The sequence below is a fragment of the Podarcis erhardii genome (genome assembly GCF_964252035.2).
Source record: "Podarcis erhardii genome assembly, chromosome: 1".
Classification (NCBI taxonomy): domain Eukaryota; kingdom Metazoa; phylum Chordata; class Lepidosauria; order Squamata; family Lacertidae; genus Podarcis; species Podarcis erhardii.
In genome coordinates, this window is record NC_138497.1 from 31921537 (window position 1) to 31945133 (window position 23597).

General features: G+C 41.3%; 2 protein-coding genes across 2 annotated transcripts in view; one reads left to right on the plus strand and one right to left on the minus strand.

The window, feature by feature from the left end:
• On the minus strand, window positions 1–8927 carry FCF1 (FCF1 rRNA-processing protein). Its single transcript, XM_081866123.1, has 8 exons — window positions 8672–8927; window positions 5139–5206; window positions 4765–4836; window positions 3724–3872; window positions 3060–3132; window positions 2137–2224; window positions 1680–1774; window positions 1–259 (listed from the first exon to the last, which is right to left on the minus strand). The coding sequence occupies exons 1-8, from the start codon at window positions 8858–8860 to the stop codon at window positions 211–213; spliced, it is 783 nt and encodes a 260-aa protein (XP_081722249.1). The 5' UTR covers window positions 8861–8927; the 3' UTR covers window positions 1–210.
• The window catches only part of AREL1 (apoptosis resistant E3 ubiquitin protein ligase 1), a 25659-nt gene continuing 10852 nt past the window's right edge, over window positions 8791–23597 (plus strand). The window contains exons 1-11 of the mRNA XM_081859999.1: window positions 8791–8930; window positions 14948–15194; window positions 16225–16284; window positions 16735–16961; window positions 17649–17886; window positions 18002–18171; window positions 18248–18428; window positions 18600–18847; window positions 19210–19287; window positions 19703–19844; window positions 20824–20945. Coding sequence (XP_081716125.1) covers window positions 16269–16284; window positions 16735–16961; window positions 17649–17886; window positions 18002–18171; window positions 18248–18428; window positions 18600–18847; window positions 19210–19287; window positions 19703–19844; window positions 20824–20945 — 1422 coding nt within the window. The 5' untranslated portion in view covers window positions 8791–8930; window positions 14948–15194; window positions 16225–16268. The remainder of the gene's footprint in view (window positions 8931–14947; window positions 15195–16224; window positions 16285–16734; window positions 16962–17648; window positions 17887–18001; window positions 18172–18247; window positions 18429–18599; window positions 18848–19209; window positions 19288–19702; window positions 19845–20823; window positions 20946–23597) is intronic.

Here is a 23597-nt window from a genome sequence, read left to right on the forward strand (position 1 = left end):
TTTCTAAACAATAATGAATATTTATTCTGGAACACAGAGCAAGGGTACAGTTCACATGATTTTTCTCGAAGAGACAAGTTTGAAGAAATCAGTTCAGCTTCAAACACTGCAGGAAATAAATTAAAAACAGGAACCTTGCAACAGGCCCAGTGTTGTAAAAACTGGCAGTTGGTCCCAGCAGACATATCTTGGATGCTTTTCAACAGGTGGTTAAAATCGGGGGGCTCCATAGTCATCAGGCATCCGCTCAATGTTATATCTAGAATGAATGAAGCATTTTGGTAAGTAGTCTATCATAAACCCACCATGGAATGCAGTGAAAACACAATAAGGGTGCCACTGTATTTGCTGGCATTATTTGATTGCATTTGATTAAGTGAGCTCGAATCCATAAAACCCTTTGCTATAGTGACCTGAAGGCCCACAAGGCAACCATCTTTCTGAAGGTAAGCAGGCAAGCGTCTGGTCACCACCTGGAAATCTCTTGTATGCCACCTTCCACTTTGATAGGAAGAGAGCAAACAATAAACAAGGACATGAGAACTGCATGCTTTTGGAGCCAGGGACCAGTCTTCTTGTTTTTTATTAGTCTATAAAGAACTATATAAATAACAATGTATTAACTTTTACTTAACATAGCCCTTGTTATTACTTATACAGAATCACTAATGAGTAGCTCTTTAAAGACTAATAAAAAGCAAGAAGACAGGCTTTGTTCCAAGGAGCTTGCAAATCTTGATTTAACAGGAACATAGGAGGCTGTCTCAAACTAAATTAGACCATTGGGTCCATTTAGCTCGTTATCATCAATGATGACTGGCAGCAGCTCTCCAGAGTTTTGGGTAAGAGTTTTTCCTAGCCCTACATTAAGACACCAGGAATTGAACATGGGACCCTTTGCTGCAAAGGCAAAGGCAAAGGCAAAGGCAAAGGCAAAGGCAAAGGAAAGCAAAACATGTGCTCTACCAATGAACTACAGTGGATAACAGAGTTACGGGCAGAAGGGAGTGGTAACATCAAACATGTATGGGTATAAATAAATGCAGTTACATATACAGGCAACTCCCCACTTACACAGGGGTTACGTTCCAGCCCTTGCACACATAAGTGAAATGCATGTAAGTAGGGAGCACCCTGAACTGTCCTTGTGGCTAGTGAGGAGACTCCAGAGCTTGAAGAGAATGTCCTGTAAGGGTCTCCTTTTTGAGGCTGCTCAGCCTCCCCTCAGAACAGCTGATGTGCAGGGTAGTGCAGCAGCAGCAGCAACTTTTCCCCATGTCAGCTGTTAAGCAGGGGAGCCGAGCAGCCTCAACAAAGCCCCACTGCGCCTTCGGCTCATGAGAAGACCCTCCATGGACATCCTACTCAGGTCCTGGGAAGGGTCTTCTCAGGAGCCACGTACTTCCAGCCACTTCCAGACACACTGCGCTGTGTCTGTGTGCAGTAGCATACGAAAGAGAAACTGCCTGTACTTAGACTTTCTTTTAGTTTGAGCAGCAGGATATGAACACAATAGCATTCTCGCACTCATGTTGTGGTTTTCTTATTACTATTAAGCCCTTCCTTTATAATAGGTAGACTATCTATAAAACGACAGGCAACGTTTCAAAATACACTATAACAAAGTAAACTGCAATTTAATTTGTCAGAATATTACTCTCAAGTGGGAGCTCACCTACCTGTGGTTTGATATATACATTATTGGGACTCCCGGGATCTTCCGTATTCTCCGCTTGAGGTCTCTGTCTACAGTTGCCACTATGTAACACTTGTGCTGCAAGAAAAGAGGATAATCTCGTAACTGAGAAACGAATCAAATGCTGTCTTTCCTTTGGCCACAGAGTGCCAGAGGATACAAATTTCCAGAGGGAACAAGTTTTTAGACAAACATCAAATCTCCCTCCCTTAAAATACAGTATCTCCAAGAACATGTCCTGAAGAGCTGAAGAGACAGGATCTCCTCTGTTACTATCAATTGTTTGTAGCAGTGGCATCTCCTTCCAAAAGAGGCAATATCAGCTACAAGACAGCTTCAATTGAATGCCAACTTCATTCAGGTCATTAATTTCAGCAAATTAAGCAGTTCTACATACATCTGCATACCTACAGAACAGACATTTCTAGAGGTAGAGGTACCTGAGTGACCCTCTGCACCAAACAGTCATCAGCATAGGTCCCTTTGTGAGTGCAGGGCAAACGTTCAAATCGTGGGTCTTTTGCTATCCTGTAATATAATCAAACAGAGAATTAAGATAGCATTGGGCCAACTGACATAATTAGAAGAATTAAAAGATTCCTATAAGATAAACAATTTCTGTCCTTTCCTCACTAGGTATACCCCAAATCTGTAGGTTGCTATTCTCAGCTTAATGTTTATTTCTGACTGTCATCCTGCCTGTCAGATGTATTGCCTGGGTATGCTAAATGCCTGGCCTCCAGCAAATTAAATAATAGGAAGCTTCAAACCCTTCTCCCAGGCATACACTTGGGGTTCTATCCAGTGCTCATGCAACAAATTTCGTGCACACAACTGAACCTCCTCTTCCCCTTCCCCCACTCACACCCTTAATATCAGAGTCTGGAGGATTATAAGACCCCCTGAAGCAGATTTGGGGGCATGTGAGAGGTGGGAGAGTAAACTGAAGTACAAGTCAAACTCCATTCAGTTCTCTGCCTGCTGATGGAACACAAAAACCTTTTTGAATTCTTTCTCAGTCTCCTTTGTGTAGCACAATAAACTGCTTTCTTGAAACCTTGATCTAACTGGTGAATCTACAAGCCAGTAAGTTATTCTATGAATTTGATAATCTACTCAAGCTACAAACTTAGGAAGAGGGCAGAATTGAATTCTGCCCAGAAGAGACTGGGAAGATCAACTGCCTTGCTTTCTTCAAAAGGTACATCCAGCCTGGTGAACAAAAGAAGTGATGCAGTGACAAGCTGTCCAAGTTTAATGATTTGGGATCTAGCTCTTGTACCCCAAGGAAGAGTCCCTGTTCTCCACATTCGTAAGTTAGACTAGATAAACTCAATAACAGAGTCTAGTTATAGGTCCCTACCTTAGGGCAACACGATACTTTTGCCCCAGTTTCTCAATTTCAGCCATGACACAATCTGTGATACATGGAATACCTACAGGAATACAATAAATATTTAGTATCACCAAACTGAATTGCAACAAACTCCTGCAGGTGCCTAAATAAGAAAATATTAGGTTTCAAAACTATGAATATTCATACAGCCCTCCGAAAGTCAAATCATTGACAATTATCAGAATAGAAAGCACACTCTTAATTCATCTACTTTTCATTTCTATTTATATTATTCTGTGCATCTAGCTGATATTTTGAGTAAAACATTAATAAAGACCTCTTTGACAGTTATGGTAAAATCTGATAATCAGCGAACTTTTTTTATTTCATTAATGCAACAATAAAGTTAACAATAAAGTAGTGATTATTTAAACAGCTGGTAGTCATGATGGATACACTTGTTAAGTCTAACTGAAAAGCATTTAGTGGCAAGCACTAGATGATGATGATGATGATGATGATGATGATGATGATGATGGCAACAACAATAAGAATAATGAAAGCCAGAACCTCATACATTACTGCTACTTTAGTCTTAACAATGTGCCACCACTGATGGAGCTTTTTATAGTCTCAACTCATCACCAATTATGTTACCCTGGAACAAGATGTAATAGAGCTACATACTTACACTTAGCATAGAGGCAATCCATCATTGACTGCACCAGATCCAGTTTGGCTTTAATGGAAAAATTAATGAAGTTGGTATCAACCAGGATGTAGTAGGGAGGCCCCAGTTGTGTATTATATTGGAAGAACAAACAGGAAGGATATTTAGGGCTGAAATGACAAACATGGGACAAATCAAGTTACAAAAGGGGAAAACAAAACATACTGTCCACAAATGGCGTATAACTTCAGAAGTGCTTTTTCTCAGCTTACAAACTCTTGAAAATGTATTGAAAAATGTGTCAAAATGCTCAGAGGACAAAACACTCTAAGTCACATTTACTGCTGAAAGTGTGCTCAAGCATTCTAGTGTGTGTGTGAGTGGGGGGTGCTTTTACATTTCAACCCCCATCTCTTGAGGTCCCACCACATGGTGTTATTCTCAGTACCATCTTTACAGCAGGGATGAACATTTTACAGCAAGAGAAGGGCTTTCAAAAAGTGTTTCCTCAAGCTGTGGAACCTGCTCCCAGAAAATGTATTTTTTTTTCAAGACAGCTAAGCCCTTCTGCTCAAAATATTTTGACAGAGCACCAAAAATAATTCATTCCAATTATTTTTATATGTGATACTTGTAAGAAGCAAAACACTTAAAATAAAGAAAGTTTGGCCACTTTATCACTGACTTGCAATGTGCCTCCCACTACCTGCTTGATCAGCTCCAGTTTGCTAATGACCCAGATAATAACATGTGTTTGCCAAGCCAAATTAATAGCACCCACATAACAGTCTTCATGTTAAGACACAATCCTTAGCATGTTCACCTGAAAGTTAACATCTACTACAGGCATAGGCAAACTCGGCCCTCCAGATGTTTGGAGACTACAATTCCCATCATCCCTGACCACTGGTCCTGTTAGCTAGGGATGATGGGAGTTGTAGTACCAAAAACATCTGGAGGGACGAGTTTGCCTATGCCTGATCTACTATAATCAATGGGATTTATTTCTAATTTTGTATTAAGGTAGCCAACAGAATTGATGGGAAATCATTAGATACTTACACCTCTCTCTCTTTTATCGCACTGGAATCATCCTTCTTTTTCTCTTTAGGTTTTGCTCGGTCTGCCTCTTTGCTAGGGGTGGCAAAAAAATTTTTTTAATCATTTGTACACACCATCTACTCAGTAAACCACTGTAGATAACCAAGGGATATTATTGTTGGGAAGAATTGTATCAATATAGGATCACAAGATTAAAAAAAAGTTTGGAGATCGTTTTGGAGCACCACACAATCCTACCATTATGAATTTGACTCAATGGGACTTACTTAAGTATAGGATCACTTTGTTAAGTGTTTCAGTCTTGTTAAATATGCAAAACTCTTAGAATTTACACTTCAGTAGTTTCTACTAATAAATATTATCAAGAGACTTACATGCGCTGGTCACGGAGGCTGATCATGCGTTTCATGGCAGCATATTTCTTTGCTTTCTTTTGTTTCCCCTTAAAAGGGAGAAATTAATAATAGACCATTATTTTTTAAAAATACTATAAAACCTGTCATCCTCTTCCACGCACACTACAGTCACAGCCAGTGTTTAATATTTAAGAAAGGAGATGCCAAGACTCAAATCTTTTACCAACAAGACCCAGTTCCTGATCTGTGTGGGTGGTAGCTATGGTAACTTATTGGTAACAGTAAGGCACTCCATACATTCTGTTCCTTATTATCTAACATGCATAATAAGAACGTCTTTACTTAAATTAGGTTCTCATCAAAACACTCCAAAATTGGCTTCCCCAGGTTTGAGAGATACAATTGCAGGATCCACCCAATCATAACCACTGGATGGACGTAATTCATATAGGTATTGTTTACTGCCTGCAAACCTATCTTTGCAAACAGTGTTCCATATTACTCTAGGATTCACATACCCCAACAGCTGAACTACCCAGAAATGTGAATATCTATAAGGAACATAGTAGCACAGGAAATATTTGGTATATTGACTAGAATGGGGCAAAGACAGGAGCATATTAAAAAATAAATAAATGTAAGGGGCAGACTTTAAACCACAGAGTCTAGGACTTGCCGATCAGAAGGTCGGCGGTTCGAATCCCCGTAACGGGGTGAGCTCCCGTTGCTCGGTCCCTGCTCCTGCCAACCTAGCAGTTCGAAAGCACATCAAAGTGCAAGTAGATAAATAGGTACCGCTCTGGCGGGAAGGTAAACAGCGTTTCTGTGCACTTCTCTGGTTCGCCAGAAACGGCTAAGTCATGCTGGCCACATGACCCGGAAGCTGTACGCCGGCTCCCTCGGCCAGTAAAGCGAGATGAGCGCTGCAACCCCAGAGTTGGTCACGACTGGACTGAATGGTCAGGGGTCCCTTTACCTTTAAGTGGCAGACAGGAGCGTAGGTTTTTTTAAAAAATGTAAGTGTGAAACTATTTTTGGATAGCAGACTTGCCATTATTTCCCACCCACCCTCCCCCACAACCTCCAGCACCCGTCCCTCCCTCTAACACTTTCTACTCCCTCACAGCACGGGTCCTGAGAAGCACCTTCCCAACAACAGAGATAAAGCTAGTTACAGATAGGTAGCCGTGTTGGTCTGCCATAGTCAAAACAAAATAAAAAAATTCCTTCCAGTAGCACCTTAAAGACCAACTAAGTTAGTTCTTGGTATGAGCTTTCGTGTGCATGCACACTTCTTCAGATGCACTGAAACAGAAGTCACCAGACCCTTCTATTTAGTGAGAAGGTGGGGAGGGGTATTACTCAGAAGGGTGGTGGGATTGGGTGATTGGCAGATAACTGTGATGAGCCTGCTGACGACTCTTAACGACTGCAATAGGTCTTACAGGAAAAAGCAAGGGGTGAGAAGGTGAAAAATGGCTTTGTCATGTATAATGAGATAAGAATCCAATGTCTTTAAAGATTGTATTTTTAAAGATTGTATTTTCCTCAGAAAAGATTTTCTAAGGAAAGATTTTCTGAGGAAAATACAATCTTTAAATAATCTTCCCAACAATACTATACTAGCTACTATGGATGTGGAATCTCTGTATACCAACATCCCACACAACGATGCTTTACAAGCTATAAGGAACACCATTTCAGATAAAACCACAGCGGACTTTGCTACCAAACTCTGCCAATTTGTCCTTACCCACAACAACTTCAAATTTGGTGATGACCTGTTCCTTCAGATCAGCGGCACAGCAATGGGTACCCGCATGGCCCCACAGTATGCCAACATCTTCATGGCGGATTTAGAACGTTTCCTAAACTCCTACCCACTCAAACCTCTCTTGTACCTGCGATACATTGACAATATTTTTATCATCTGGACACATGGTCAACAGACCCTGGACACCTTCCACCAGAAATTCAATGATTTTCACCCCACAATCAACCTAACAATGAATCAATCTATGCAAGAAATACATTTTTTGGACACTACTATAAAAATACAGGATGGGCACATAGGCACCACCTTATACCGTAAACCAACTGACCGACAAACATATCTACATGCCTCTAGCTACCATCCCAAACATACCAAACAGTCCATTGTATATAGCCAGGCACTACGTTACAGCCGCATCTGTTCCAATTCTACAGACAGAGACTCTCACCTAAGATCTACAGCAAACCTTTTTAGAACTAAAATACCCAGCAGATGAAGTTAGACAACAGATCAACAGAGCCAGACTGATACCCAGAGAGAACTTGCTGCAAGACAGACCCCAAAAAGAAAATAACAGAACACCTCTAGTCATCACATACAGCTCCCAAGTTAAAACAGTACAACGCATCATCAGAGATCTACAACCTCTCCTGGACAATGACAGTTCTCTTTCTCAAGCTCTGGGAGGAAGACCTTTCATTGCCTACAGACAGCCACCCAATCTTAAACAACTCCTAACCCACAATAATACTACAACCAGACTTAACACGGACACTGGCACCAGAGCCTGCAACAAACCCAGATGCCAACTTTGCTGCCACATACACCCGGACAACACCATTACTGGCCCCAACAACATCACACATACCATCTCGGGACTATTTAATTGCTCATCGTCTAACATTGTGTATGCCATCAAATGCCAACAGTGTCCCTCAGCTCTCTATATTGGACAAACAGGCCAAACCTTATGCCAAAGAATAAACAGACATAAATCTGACATCAGGAATCACAAGACAGAGAAACCAGTAGGAGAACACTTCAATCTCCCAGGACATTCTATACAAGATCTCAAAGTAGCTGTTCTATTACAAAGGAATTTCAGAAATAGACTGGAAAGAGAAGCTGCTGAATTGCAACTTATTACCAAACTTAAAACCATGGAGAGACCTGGTCTGAACAAAGACATTGGATTCTTATCTCATTATACATGACAAAGCCATTTTTCACCTTCTCACCCCTTGCTTTTTCCTGTAAGACCTATTGCAGTCGTTAAGAGTCGTCAGCAGGCTCATCACAGCTATCTGCCAATCACCCAATCCCACCACCCTTCTGAGTAATACCCCTCCCCACCTTCTCACTATTTAAAAGGGTCTGGTGACTTCTGTTTCAGTGTATCTGAAGAAGTGTGCATGCACACGAAAGCTCATACCAAGAACTAACTTAGTTGGTCTTTAAGGTGCTACTGAGAGATAAAGCTAGTCATTTCATACGCTCGTAAGTGGGAGCGAATTTAAAAGCACGCCTGGTGGGGTTTTAAAACACTTTTTCAGTTTCCCCCTTGCCCCCGTCTCTGTCCAACATCTAGCATGGTGAGCCGCTCTGGCGAACTCGAGACGTTTAAGCTATGCCCAACGAAGCTTTTGCTCAGCAAAATGGACAATGGAGAATTAATCGACAATGGAGAATTAAATGGACTGTGAGAGGACCGCGGGTGAGAGCAGCCAGTTCCCTGCCATGCCACGCCACAACCCCGCACCCGAGGTAAAGCGCTCACCATTTTGGTAGTCCCAGCCACAGCGTTCTTCTCGCCCACTTCCGGCGCGCGCCATGTTCGTTCGCCCGACGCTTTGAGCGTCACTTCCGGCGGGGGGGGCAGGGCGAGCGAGTGAGAGAGAGAGAGTGTTGTAGCTGGAGTGCGCTGTGGCAGAGCAGGCACGGAACCGACACTGACCGTTAGTCCCATGACCAGCGCGGCTAGTCCCTGACTCGCCTCAGTTGCCTCCCATGAGCGCCGCTTCCCCTTCAGAGAGGAGGCAAGAGAAGGGAGGCATTATTCGGCGGTGGGGTTGGGGTTTCGAGGCGAAGAAGGAAGCCGCCGCCGCCGCCGGCGGGAAGGGGGCGGCGCCCTTGGGAAATCTTCCGCTGCCCTGCAAGGAGGGGGAGCGTCCCGGTTCCTTGAAGTAAAAGCGGGGTGTGGGGGGAGGGATAAGATGGAAAGCGGGCGTGGTGGTCCGAGTCCCGCGAGGGCGTCGGGCCCGGTGGTGGGTTTCGTCCTAGTTTCCATTTGGGGCTAAGAAGTAAGTTTGGCCCTCAAACCCCGTTCTTCAGATTGCGCCGGGCCAAATACTCAGGTTGCCGAAAGCCCTGAAATAATTCGGCACCATCTCGTTTTTCCTCTCCCCCTACCTTCCAGAATATTCTGTTCCCCGCCTTTCCCCCTGACGGGACTCAGGTTTACCTCAGGTGCTTGTCTGGCAGAGGGGAGAAAGGGTGATCTTGTCGCCACTTGGTATAGTCAGCGTCTGCCTGGCACATAGTTACTGCCCTCAAATTTTTGTATGCAGAGTTTCTCTCCTTCCTATTCCTTTCCCACTTTGAATTTATCCTGAAGGGCAAGTTAGGAAGGAGCCATGCTTCTTCTTACACTGCTCTCACATGGGAGTTTCCGATTCCAGGAACCATCCTGGCTTCAAAGGTTTCCTGGCTGTCCTGTTGTAGCTAGTTTTGCTTTGTTTCTGTTCTTCCACACTAAAATGTTTGTTCTTCGTTGATCTGGAGGATGGTGTTCAGTCCTGAATATGCTTCTCTTCCTGAAAGATCCGAATTGTGAAAGTGTTTATCTTCTTGCTCCCTTTTCTTTTGGATTTTTGTATGTTTTTTATTTTGGTTCCAGTTCTGTCAGTATTGCCCTGTATATTAATCCAGTAATAGTCTGTAGAATTCTGAGTTTGTATAGGAGATCTGTACTTTCACGCCTTTTATTTGTGTGAAATGAAATAGTAAATGTTTTAAATTCCCAGTAGGGAATTTAAGCACATCCTATTGATGAATTTCAAACCATTGTAAATACAGTGTAGCTGATTTCACAGCTGTTGTTCAAAAAAAAGATACAGTGATCTTCCAGCTGATCTTTGAATAAGCATTTTGTGGAAACATGCATACAGAAAGTCTGGAGTTACGTGGTTCATTGGATTCTTTCCAATTAATTGCTGATTAATTTCTAATCTGATTATTTCAGTATCTTCTGTTGTAGTAGAACAGTTTGGGACTTGCTGGTCAACGGAGGAAAAAAGTTGTTTGCAGGTGTGATGCACTGTAATTACTGATTAGCTGATCCATATTAAGCGCAAGCCCTTTTGAAGTTATCAACTCATATAATAATGATGTTAGGTGGGTTGCCTTGCCCTCCTTTCAAAGTGGGCCCATAGAGGTGGGGAGGTAATGGGCTAGTCAGATCCCCATCTGTCTGCCAGAGGTAGGTAATACATTTAGAGAAAAACAGTTTTCCTGATGTGAGATAAAGGCACACTGGTAAATTGCTACTCTTATCTGAATGGCTGCTTTTATAATACAAGCTTATACATAATTGTTCACTTAGTCACTAATGCACATATGCCTGTTTCACCATGTACATGCACTGCAGATAGCACACATCCAGTGAAACAGGAGTGTGTAAATGCATTACATGTGACAAAATGCATAGGGAGTTTCTGCACCTCTACATGGAAGTGACTTCTGTGTAGGGAACATTGATATAAGCAAAACTTCCCTCAGTTGCTTACATAATTGCTAGCTATAAACATATGTGTAAGCTGAGAATGCAATTTTTAAAAGGACAGCTCTTTAAGACGTTAAGCGTTATCAGAAGCGTTAAGATTGAAGGGAGTACTGTGTCTGGTAGATGATGTGTCTTGGTAATTATGGGTATATGGGCTGTTTCACCTTTATCTATTTTTGAAGTATTTAGCTTTAATGATTTGTGTAACACTTTTATTTATTCTGGCCTACAAGTGAGTTTTGTGCTACAAGAACCAAAATAAAGCTCTCCTTTGTCTACCTTATTTGATTTGAAATGGGATTTAGGGAGGAAGATGAACTCATGGATAGTGGAAACAGTATGACTTGTTAATGGAAGATTGGTTTGGAATATTTCATGTTCATTTTAAAAATAATCCTTATTTACATTTAGCATCTGTAACAGTTTTTTATAGCATGCAAGAAGAAAAAATGCTACTCATGTTTATTTTTAAAAATTGTTCTTATTAAAGATCTTGGGTTACAAAAGTACATGCAGTTTCTCTGCTTTCAGTTCATAGAGTTCTTTCTACAGATCATTCATATTTGATGTGAGACACTAATGTTATAGGCAGTATAAAGTTGGGGGAAAAGAGGTGGGGAGGGAGAGAAGAGGGGTAGTGAACTTTCATTCTTTATAGTATATGTGCTGTAAGACTTTTGTGTCAGCGTCACATGGGTAGGTTTTATTGCTAGTAAGGTTTATAAAAGGTGGAATTTGGTGGGGCAGTGTAACCTGGCAACATGACAGAGACCTGTTTTCTTTTGTACTGATGTAGGCAGCACTTACCTGAGAGTAAATCCCATTGTGGCTTGCTTTTGAATAGATACGCATAGGATTGCATTGTTAATTGCATTCTGGATTATAAATTTACATGTGATGGGAATGCAGGTTTGTGCTAGCTGAGCCTGCTAAGTTCAAACATTGCTGCTTGCTTGTGGTCTGTGTGCAAATTATTTCAATGTGACAGAACATTTCCCCTCAGATTATTCTGTAACACTGCACATGGGGAATATAAAGTTGCTATAGTTTGATGTGGAAGGGGAGTGGGTACCACTGCAGGATTCTAAATATAGAAATCATGATAGCAGTTTACAGGAAAAAACTTCCCAAGTGGATAGCTCAGTTGGTAGAGCATGAGACTCTTAATACCAGGGTCATGGGTTTGAGCCCTACATTGGGGGAAAGCTTCCTGCATTATGGGGGTGGGTTGGGTTGGAATAGATAGATGATCCTCATGGCCTCTTCCAACTCTACAATTCTATGATTTTATAAGTTTAAATAGTCAGAATGATGGGCTTCAGCTCTAATAGTATTTCAGAATCCTTATTTATTTGTGCAAGCTGAGGCAGAATATAATTTGGACATTGTTTTCTGAATTTTTGATGTTTACCGTTAGCTCTGAAAGCAAGTGTGTTGATTAACAGTGCAGTATCCAGCGGAGAAGGGATGCGAGTGGTGCTGTGGGTTAAACCACAGAGCCTAGGACTTGCCGATCAGAAGGTCAGCAGTTTGAATCCCTGCGACGGGGTGAGCTCCCGTTGCTCTGTCCCAGCTCCTGCCAACCTAGCAGTTTGAAAGCATGTCAAAGTGCAAGTAGACAAATAGGTACTGCTCCGGCAGGAAGGTAAACGGCGTTTTCGTGTGCTGCTCTGGTTCACCAGAAGCGGCTTAGTCATGTTGGCCACATGACCCGGAAGCTGTACGCCAGCTCCCTCGGCCAATAAAGCAAGATGAGCACCGCAACCCCAGAGTTGGTCACAACTGGACCTAACGTTCAGGGGTCCCTTTACCTTTATCCAGAGGAGAAGATGGCACCCCGCTACCCTTAGCACTGCACAGAAAGACATGGGTATTCTTTAGGTTGAGCTATCCGATAAAAACACTAACTAAAAAGTGACTTCTGCGATCATTACCACCGCAATGCTATCCCTCCCTGTACTTTGAATGGCCTAGTACTTCTTTAACTATTCTAAACAACAGTCTTTGCATGCAAATGATTTTCCTAGAGTGTATTATGGAGTAGGGCTTTCAAAGTATTTGGATTTACAAATGGGTTTTATCATTCATGTTATCTTGGGATCAAGGCAAGATCAGGTTATAGAGGATCTGTAAAATTGCCCACTGTTTTGAAGAAAGGATATCTAAAACAAATGCTTTCTGAATGATTTATTCATTCCTCTGGTCATTACCTACTTGTTCTAAGCAGTCTGATGATCCAGATTAGCTCACCAGTCTAATAATTAATGTCATTGTATCCTGGGAACGGGCTAAATAAGTAAAGCAGCTTGCACCTCTGTGCCCTAAGTGTGTTTGATGGCTGCTCCCAGTTGATGCGCTGCATAGGAGAACGTGTCAGCTCTTTTTGCTCTCTTTTGTCTGTCTAGCTGGCATCTTGCCTGTCATTTCATATAAAACAAATGAATCAGAGTTAAATTTACTCAGACTGCCTTTCAGGCAAGGAGAATTCTGAAATAGTGCACCTAAGAACAGTGACAAAGTGCTGAGTTGTCACTAACCTCCAAAGATTAGAAAGGATATTGCCAAGTTTCAGGTCAAAATTTATCCAGAAAATATCTGTCATTTGATCTTGCATGGAGGATGCTAATGGAAGGGCATCTCATAATGACAGTTTTGTCTCTTGCAGTAGTTACATTTATCACTTCAATGGAGAGAATTCTAAGCCCATATTTTAGTGTTATGGGATTTCTTTGGAAAGAAAAATGCACACATAACCTTTAATAAGGTTCAGTAATGGAGAATTTTGATTGAATTTCCAAGCAGCTCAATAGAGAGCTTGTTTTTGAAGATGGACTTGAAGAAGATACCAGTTTCTTTGCCGTGTGGGATAACCCTGCCATGGAAATACTTGTTTAGGTTATTCTTAAGTTCTCAATTTCTGGAAGGTTTGGAATCATTACTATTAATTGACCATAATATAATCCATATCATGTGAAGAAACTCTTATACTTAGACAAGGGTTACCCAAGCAAGACTTTGATCTTTAGCAGGCAGTCCCTAGACTTGATGAAAGATATTGGAGGAGAGGCAACTGCTTCATCTGGTACTCCTCAATACTGAAATGAAACTTTTTTCACAGCCTGGATTAGAATGTAGATGCTAGCTAAATTTCCTGGTCCCCTCTGTAAAACATACAAGTAGAGGGGGTTTCTTGTAAGTAAGGAGGATCTTTACTCAGGCAAATAATGATACAGTTTCTGCAGCAAACATGAAACGTAAGGAGTAACAGTTCAGGAGTCAGAGCAGGGCAATAAGTTGATAACTGAATGGAAACAATGAAGGTGTCCCCACATCTTGCTCATCTGGCCTCCCTTGTTCAGCTAGGAAAAGAAGGAATGCTTGGGCAAGTGGGTTTTCCTCAGATATGTTAAAAGGAGGAAACTTGAGACATTTGTTAAAAACCAGTGAAGGTGTTGGATACAATTTCCTATCTCAATAATTTGGAAATGTGTAACAAACAAAAGACTACTAAAGCTACAGACCTCTTGGAGTTGGGGGAAATCTCCAATATTTAACCATGTAAGATTAGAGTAGTAGTTGCTTGATAGTTTAAATGTTTTGCAGGCATTGGTAGTGGTGTATTTTCCCCTTTCCCGTTTATAGGTGTGTTTTTTAAAATTTCCCTTTATAGTTCTCACTAAAGAATAATTGGATGACGGTCAGTGTTTTGGACGAAACCGAGCATGGCATTTCTGAAAACAATTATTTTTGAGGCCCTCCTTTTGTTTCATTCTGAGTAAGAAGACACACTGTTGCCATTGCTAATGGATATAATTGCTGCTGAGTGCCCCCAGGTCCTCCCCTCCCCTGCACTTTGTTGCTGCTGCTTTGCTTTCCAGTGTTGCCACACAGGACTACCACAATCTGATTTTGTGAATGCTGTGCATACGACACATCTGTCCTCTTCCTTTGTCCCCTCTCCAATCCATTATATGTTCAGCTGCATTCTTGTGAAACATTATGGTACACGTACATTTTATATATATAAAAGACGTTTCTACATCCACATCATCTTGGGCAAAGTTGCTCTAAGTTTCAGAACATAAAATCTGGTATATATATATATAAAGCTCTAGTGCTGTTGAAGTTATATGATGGGGTCTATTTGCTGATGTCATGCTTGGATTTTTGCTCAGTCAGTTTAAAACGGAAGTGGTGCTATTGAACTGTTTTCTTGTCCAGATTAAAAAAAAAGAATGCATGTATTGATTATGTATTTATGTTTCACTTCAGGTGATCTCCTAGCAAGTTTTTGAGGGCTGCATAGTGTAACAATGCAGAGTGCCACTACTTGGGATAGTTGCCTCATTGTCGTGTTTGACTCCCGAGCTGTGAACCTGTATTGCAAGTTCCAGGATTATTTGTCTCAATGATGACATTCCCTTCTGCTTTCCCCCCCCTGGTTTCTGTATGCTGAACAAAGTTCCTGATGAATGGACACTCCCCTATTGTCTTTCAGGGCATGGGAGCTGGTGTAAAGGTATGCCCTCTCTCCCCAGCCAATCAGTGGAAAATGGTATTGAACCTAGCTGTGTGGGCTGTGAACTGCAGCTTGATAGAACTACCCATCAGATAGGAATAAAGCTCAGTATAGACTTTCAGCATAGTTTATTTGCTACTTCTGTTAGCTGACAATACTATAAAATATGTTGCTCTATTAGATGACTGCTGTCTTTTTAAGACAGGACTATTGGGAACAAATTGCTAATGAAAGAATTCTGCATTTACAATAACACTAGTATGTAGCACAATATGGCCTAGGAGCTGATGTGCCATAAAATTCAATATGCCAACCTACCGGTACCCTTTCTGCAGGGCTGAGGTGGGAGACAACTGAGGGGACAACCTTTCTGGTGGTGGTGCATGGTGATGACCCATTTATGGATACTTGTCTCAGAGACACTTGCCACAGGTTAAGACCTCTATTTGCCCAAAGCTGCTTAATAAAACATGATTCTCTGCTAAGACAGTTGTACTTATGGTGCTATTTGCTGGGTTTTCTGTTGTTGTTGCTGATTCTGCTTTTATACATTTATTCCTTTCTGCTGCTCTGGTATTTCATTTTTATTGTTTAAATTATTCTAAAGTTAGTTAATATTGTAAGCTGCTTTGGAAACTTGTTCAAATTTAAAAGTAGGATATAAGTACCGGTAGGTTCTGTAAATAAAACTGGCCATGTGTAAGAAATGGACTTACCTATGTTTGTTTTTCAACCTTCACTGGATAATTTCGGTGATCTTCAATTTCTGATACTCAAAATAACCTGATATATAGTGGTGCTTCTAATTTGTTTGTATTACCTTGCTTTGTAATTACCTCGCTTTGTAATTCTGTGCTGCACAACAGCCATATATTAGTTTTATTTGTTTTTCTTTAAATGGAGGGCAGATTTGAGAAAAAAGGAAGCTTGGGGGAAGTTTGGTGCATTTTCTTAGGGACCAAACATTTTACAGTATTGCGAGATTTGCAGTGAAAGGGATATTGAACTAAATCTGCTTTCTGTATTCCAGATGCAGCTGTGATCCTCGGCTGTGTCTCTCATTGAAGGGACCTGATGTTTTACGTTATTGGTAAGCAAATAAAGTATTTTTACAAAATCCAGAAGCAGCTTGTAACTTCTTTTAATTCATTCATGTGGACTTCATTGTCTGTTTTGCTAATACTGTGTTTGTTAACTTACATGCCATTTTCTCCTAGCATTATCATTGGTCCCGAATCTTCCTCAGTTTCTTTCCTTAGCTTTTGTTGTGGTGACAGCAGTCTTTGAGGCAGACATTTTAGTGCCTGAGGTAGAACATTAGAACATTAAAATGATACTTCCATGCCATGGGGGTAAAATATAATAAACTATGTGTAATTTACAAATTGTTGCCTCAGAATCAACTGTCAATGGTAGAGCCAGCCCTTCTGAGATCTCCAGGGTTAAATGTTGTAAACTCTCAGCTAGAGCCTCCATGGTGATTGATTTTCAATGCCTTCTTGGATTAATAACTACAGTGTATTTTCCCCCCTTTCTATAGGTGGGATCACAGTATCTGTGGTAGCTTTCTTTTTCACCATTAAGTTCCTCTTTGAACTTGCCGCACGTGTAGTCAGCTTCCTCCAGCATGAGGACCGGGAGCGCAGAGGAGAGCGGACAATTTATGACTACGTGCGAGGCAACTACTTGGACCCCCGCTCTTGCAAAGTCTTCTGGGACTGGAAGGACCCATATGAGGTGGGCCACAGCATGGCCTTCCGAGTACATGTAAGTGTATATTTTCTATTTCCATGGAAACCTAAGGAGTGGATCTAGGTTTTATTTCAAGACAAACGTCTATAGAGATTATGGGACTGTTCCTTGGAGGTTTTGTGCCAGTTTTGTTACTTAGGCTGAACAGCTTAATGCTGGTGGTTATCAACAGCACAGACTACGTTTTTGCTTTTGCAGTGAGTTTGGGTGAGCTTCTGACTTGTAAGTTTAGACTGGTCAAATCTAGTATCGCTCTTCTGGGTTTGTTTTTGTTGAATTTGTTTTGTATGCATATTTAAAATTTGGTGGGCACATATCTTGAAGCATGATTGGGCATGATGATTTTTTTTGCAAAGGTGCCAGCATTTATATTAGGGATGTTGTAAGCGGAGAGGGAATAAGCTATCAGTGATTACTAGTCATGTTGGCTGGTATAATACCTCTAGGATCAAAGGCAGCAAATCTGAATACCAGTTGCTGGGAACAACAAGACAAGGCTATTGTGCTCATGTTCCACAGGTATCTGGTTAGCCACTCTGGGAAACAGGATGCCAGTTTAGTTAAGCCTCTGGTCTATTCCAGAAGGGCTCTTCTTATGTTCTTCAATAATTACAGAACCGTTTATCACCTAATATTGGGCACTAATTGTGATATAGCATATTAAGATGCTGTTTTGCATTTATTTTTTAAATCCCCATGCAGTTATTCTATAAGAATGGCCAGCCCTTCCCTGCTCTTCGTCCTGTGGGCCTGCGAGTTCACATCTGCCATGTGGAGCTAGCAATGGATATTCCTGTGACCCAGGAAGTACTTCAGGAGCCCAGTTCCAATGTGGTGAAGGTGGCATTTACTGTGCGGAAGGCTGGGCGCTATGAAATCAGCATAAAACTTGGAGGCTTGAATGTGGCATATAGCCCTTACTACAAAGTCTTTCAGCCAGGTAAGGCCTTTTTGGGCCAATAACAAACCAAGGCATAGAAAGGAGAGCATGTCTTGTAATACGCCCCTTGTAATATTACATGCGAGTCTAAGCTGGGTGTTGTTCCTTATTTCAGGAATGGTGGTTCCTTCGAAAACCAAAATTGTTTGCCATTTCTCCACTTTGGTGCTGACATGTGGGCAGCCTCACACTCTGCAGATAGTTCCCAGAGATGAGTATAATAATCCTACCAGTAACTCGGTATCACTGATAGATGAGCACAACTACAGCCTCTCAATCCATGAGGTGAGTCCATCTCTGCTCTATCTTCTCTAAGACTGGAATACATTGATATAGTCTAACTTATATTCATTTTGTCTAGCTTGGTCCCCAAGAAGAAGAACCTTCTGATGTTTTGTTTGAAAAGTCTGTGGTGTCTAATCGACAGACTTATCAAGTTTTCCTGAGACTCACCCTACTCCGTAGGGGATGTTTCCGTGCCTGCATCTCCTACCAAAGCCAGCCTATTAGCAATGGAGAGTTCGATATAATTGTTTTAAATGGTAAGTTTAGAAAAATACATTATTTTTACTGCCATGTTAACTCCCACGATGCTGTTGCCAGCCATTAAAAGTTAATATGTATTTCATTTATTGCATTTGTATCTTGCCTGTTGTCCAGCAGTATCAGTCTGACATTTTAGCCTCATAACAAGTGAGGTTTGTATCTTGCAGAGAGTGAAAAGAGTATCGTGGAGCGAAATGTTTCTACCTCAGGGGTCAGTATCTATTTTGAGGCCTACCTTTACAATGCTAGTAGCTATGCCAATACCCAGTGGCAACTTCCACCCTTGCATTGGGGTTCCTCTCAGCGCCGACCTTCAACTGCTACTGAAGATGAGGATGAAGACTCTCCTTCTGACAGCCAGACCCCTGAGAAAGTGAAGAAGCCAAAAAAAGTGTATTGCTATGTTTCACCCAAGGTAAGACTAGTTCGTCTATTCCCTAGTTGCACAGGATTTATTGTTATTATGTGTGGCTGTGTTATCAATCGGCTTCCAGGAACCATTTCCCTATGGTTGTTGGCCATTATTACTGTTGTGAGAGACTGTGTATTGTGCTATGAAACAGCTGGTGTATGTTTCCAAGCATATATTGTAGACAAAATTGTTCAGGACTTCTTGGATTATTGCTCTGCTAACCAGAGAACTGACCTGTGGCTACATTTTATGGTGGCTGCTGGGTTGTCAGCAAAAATGGAGTTGACCATTGTTCAAGTTCTTTCAGATTGGTTCATTTTTTAAAATATGTGACTCTCCATTGTTTTTGTTCTTTCACTTCAAAGCAATTCTCAGTAAAGGAGTTCTACTTGAAGATCATTCCTTGGCGCCTCTTTACCTTCAGAGTGTGTCCTGGCACCAAGGTATGTTGGTAAAATTCCCCAGTGAATAATTGGATTTGTTTTGTGAAAGGTATATTCTGTTTGTCAGCCTAATCACATAAGATTGAAAACTTTCACTGTTAGGTTTTTAGATTTGCTTGGGAGCCTGCTGTGGTTTTCTATATTGCATCCTGCAATATAGCTTTCAGGTTCTTTTTTTCTTGTAATTTTCCTCCTCCCCTAATGAAGCATGTACTGAGGCTCATTCTACAAGAATTGCAATTTATAAAACCTTCATCTCAGCTGTAGGCTTGCCAGCAGCTTTGCTATTAACTGGTTCTGAGCAGATAGAGGGGCAAGGAAATGTGCCCAGGGGGTAACCTTGCCACATCTGATCAATGTGCTGTGCTTTCTGGTAAATGATTCCATGCCCTTTCCTGCATTTCTTTGCTGCTAGTTTTCTTACCACGGGCCTGACCCTGTGCACAAACTGCTGACGTTAGTGGTGGATGATGGGATCCAGCCTCCTGTAGAGCTGAGCTGCAAGGAGAGGAACATCTTGGCGGCAACTTTCATTCGCTCGCTGCATAAAAATATAGGTAAAAAGAGTCTGGGGCATAAAATTCTGTTGCATGGTATCTAATGCATCACAGCTTGCATAACACATACTACAGAGGACAGCTGCCATTCTATGGTGTAGACTGCAAGTATTTTCAGAATGGATTGCATCCTTTTTATGTTGTGGTGTGCTGCTTAGCTCAGTGTTTGTTTATAAATGTTGAGCAGTTTAGTTTGATTTAGGATATTGTAATTATTATAGAGCAATCACACATGCTTCCCCTGTTCTTGATAAATTTCAGTCTGTTGCTCTCTTTCTGATATCTCTTTAGAGGAGTTCACATAACTATCTACGTATGTGTTGAGGTTATGCATTCTCTCCCTCCCCCTCCTATCTTCTTTAGTGCTTCTAAACAAATATGCTTATTTAACCTCTCCAGCTTGGTCTCAGAATAGGGAGGTTTAAACCCTGAGCCCATGTGTATGTGATAGAGCCAGTGTGTGCACACAAATACAAATATGAGGAAATACTAGAGACAAGGAAATGTTAATGAATGCAATGTTTATGTTCTGTCTCCACAAAATAGTCCGTACAATTTTTTAAAACTATGATATGTATCCCTTTGTTTCCTCAAATCCTTTGTACTGAATTTTTTTACTCCTTTTGGGATGATAATCTGTCATATTTTATGACATTTCTGAAACAGATATGACCTTAAAACAAAACAAATTCCTTCCAGTAGCACCTTAAAGACCAACTAAGTCAGTTCTTGGTATGAGCTTTCGTGTGCATGCACACTTCTTCAGATACCAAGAACTGGTATACCAAGATACCAAGAACTTTCGTGCATGCACACGAAAGCTCATACCAAGAACTGACTTAGTTGGTCTTTAAGGTGCTACTGGAAGGAATTTGTTTTGTTTTGACTATGGCAGACCAACACGGCTACCTATCTGTAGATATGACCTTGTAAGGTGTTTTGAAGGAAACAGATATGACAATGGGCTTGTTGGTTTCAGGAGGCTCAGAGACCTTTCAGGACAAAGTAAACTTCTTCCAGAGGGAGCTGCGCCAGGTGCACATGAAGAGGCCCCATTCAAAAGTTACTCTAAAAGTCAGCCGCCACAACCTTCTGGAATCGGTGAGTGTGTCTGTGATACAGAAAGCTTGGAGTGTACATAGTTTTAGAGAAGTTCTGTAGATCATTTCCTTCCTGTTCCATGTTCTTTCACCTTGAGCTACAGAATGGACTAGAGTGATATGAATTCAGGGTGATAGTGTATTCACACATATTCTGATTTTACACCTTCCTCTAAAATATTTAATTGCCTATGACCACAGAAGTCTGCATTAAACCAACTATTAGTCATTTTTAATGTGGCAAAGCCTCAATGAGAAGGGAGGCAGCCCAGGGCAGGAAGCACAGAAACCATCAGCTCCTGACAGAACCATCAACAGCCTGAGAGAGATGCTTGGGCAGCTGCTCCCCCACCTCTGCTGGAGCTGCTAAAGAGCCGTATTATGAGGGAACCCAGGCCAGGGAGCATGCATACCATCAACTCCCAGTTTGCTGAATGATACTTGCCCTCCTGCATTTTATATACTGTATTAGTTTTAAAATTGTAAATCAGCTTGGGTGCCTTGGCAGAAAGGTGGTACATAAATCCTAGGAACACATAAATAATAAGTTTGGGGAAGGGGTAGGAGGACGTGAATCCTAGTCTCCTTGTTATGCAAACTCTTACAACATAATTAGTTTTAGTGCGGCAGACAGATAAAATCAAGGGAATTAAACTTCCAAGGGTGGGGGAAACTAAAACATTTTAAGTGGAAGATGAAGATTATCGTGAGTGTGAACTAGAGGATGTGCTGTCACTGGTAAGCAGCAAATGGCTTTAAATAATTTGTCTGTCTACTATATCAGAGCCAAGAGTTGCCATAGGGTTTTTTTTTTTTAGTTTTCTGGTTTTGCTGTAGCTATAAATGGAACAGAGATTCTATGGCTTGACATTTCTAGTCGTTTTAAATATTTTGTTCAAAGCAAGCTTAGTCTTGAGGGAGCAGTGCATTAAAGTGATAGTATGTGTCATGAGGGCAAGTCACGAAACACTTTTATTTGTGAGCACTTAGGAGATGAGGACGAGAGCTCTTCAAAGATTTATAATAAAAAAACCCAGAACTTTCAGTCCCTATAGCTCAGTAGCGTGGATCCTTTTCATGTCAAGAGCCACATTACCTCAGTGGGGAGTATTACTTATAACTCTTAAATTGTGCTTTATAGTTCCAGTAATCTTTTAGATCACAGCAGGTGGGGTCAACACCCAAAGTAGGCAAAACCTTTTCTTTGTGTCATTCCCTCCAATCAGTTTTTCTCTCACTCTCCTCTTCTCCTTATTCTCCTCTTTTCTGCAAACAACTGCTTGCACTGTCCTTGCACAAAATACTGCATATGAAAGGCAATCAGGATTAGTTAGCATGGAAATGCTGCAGTCTGTTGTAGGATGAACAAACTGCTCTGTTCTTCCGCTAGCAGCTCTCTGGTCATGGAAAGAAGATTTTCTCTCTCCCTCTCCAGTATAAAAATGTAACAGACTAAAAGTTTGCAAATGGAAAGGAATATGGATTGGTGCCTGAAACTAGTGGTTTCCTACAGCTCCCATAAGGTCATCCTTCTCTCACTTTAAGCTCCACCTTTACAATGAGATGATAGCAATGTTCTGCTTGTCATCCTACAAGAGGGTGGAGGCAATCCCCACACTAGGCCTCAGCCCTGTATACCAGAAGGAGCATCTCCATCCCCATTGTTCAACCCAAACCCTACAATCCAGCACCAAGGGCCTCTGGAGGTTCCCACACTGCGAGGACTGAAGCTACAGGGAACCAGGCAGAGGGCCTTCTCAGTAGTGACGCCCAACCTGTGAAATGCCCTCCCATTAGATGTTATATAACATTTAGGAAACATCTGAAGGCAGCCATGTATAGGGAAGCTTTTTGAGGTTTAAGGTTTTATTATGTTTTTTTACGTCCTGTAAGCCATTCAGAGTGGCTGGGGCAACCCAGTTAGATGGGCGGGGTACAAATAAGTTTTTATTTATTCATTCATTCATTCTGTATGCATATACATAGGGGCCGAAGCATAATCCCAGTGGCCAAGTGGTAGAAACCTTGGACTGACTTTTCTTTACTAATATCTCAATCGTAACAAAATAAAAAAATTCCTTCCAGTAGCACCTTAGAGACCAACTAATAGGTTTACCACACCTATCAGCCAACCACCCATTCCCACCACCCTTCTGAGTAATACCCCTCCCCACCCTCTCACTATATATAAGGGTCTGGTGACTTCTGTTTCAGTGTATCTGAAGAAGTGTGCATGCACACGAAAGCTCATACCAAGAACAAACTTAGTTGGTCTCTGAGGTGCTATGGGAAGGATTTGTTTTATTTTGTTTCGACTATAGCAGACCAACATGGCTACCTACCTGTAACTATCTCAATCCTAAGTATGTTTACTTGAAAGTCCCACTGCTCATCAGGAAAGTGTGTAGGATTGCAGCCAAAGATTTGGAAGGAGTAAAGACTAATTCTCAGACTAGCAGATGACATAAAGCAAATAAAGGCTATATAAACTACAATTAAGAAGAATATAGATCCATTAGTAATTTTGTCTTTAAACAGACAAAATATTTATACAGCATGAATGTGTATGCTCATTTTTGTGTGTGGTAGATATGCATACACACACATTAGAAATAAAAACAGAATGCAAAATAAGGCGATAAACTGACATGCA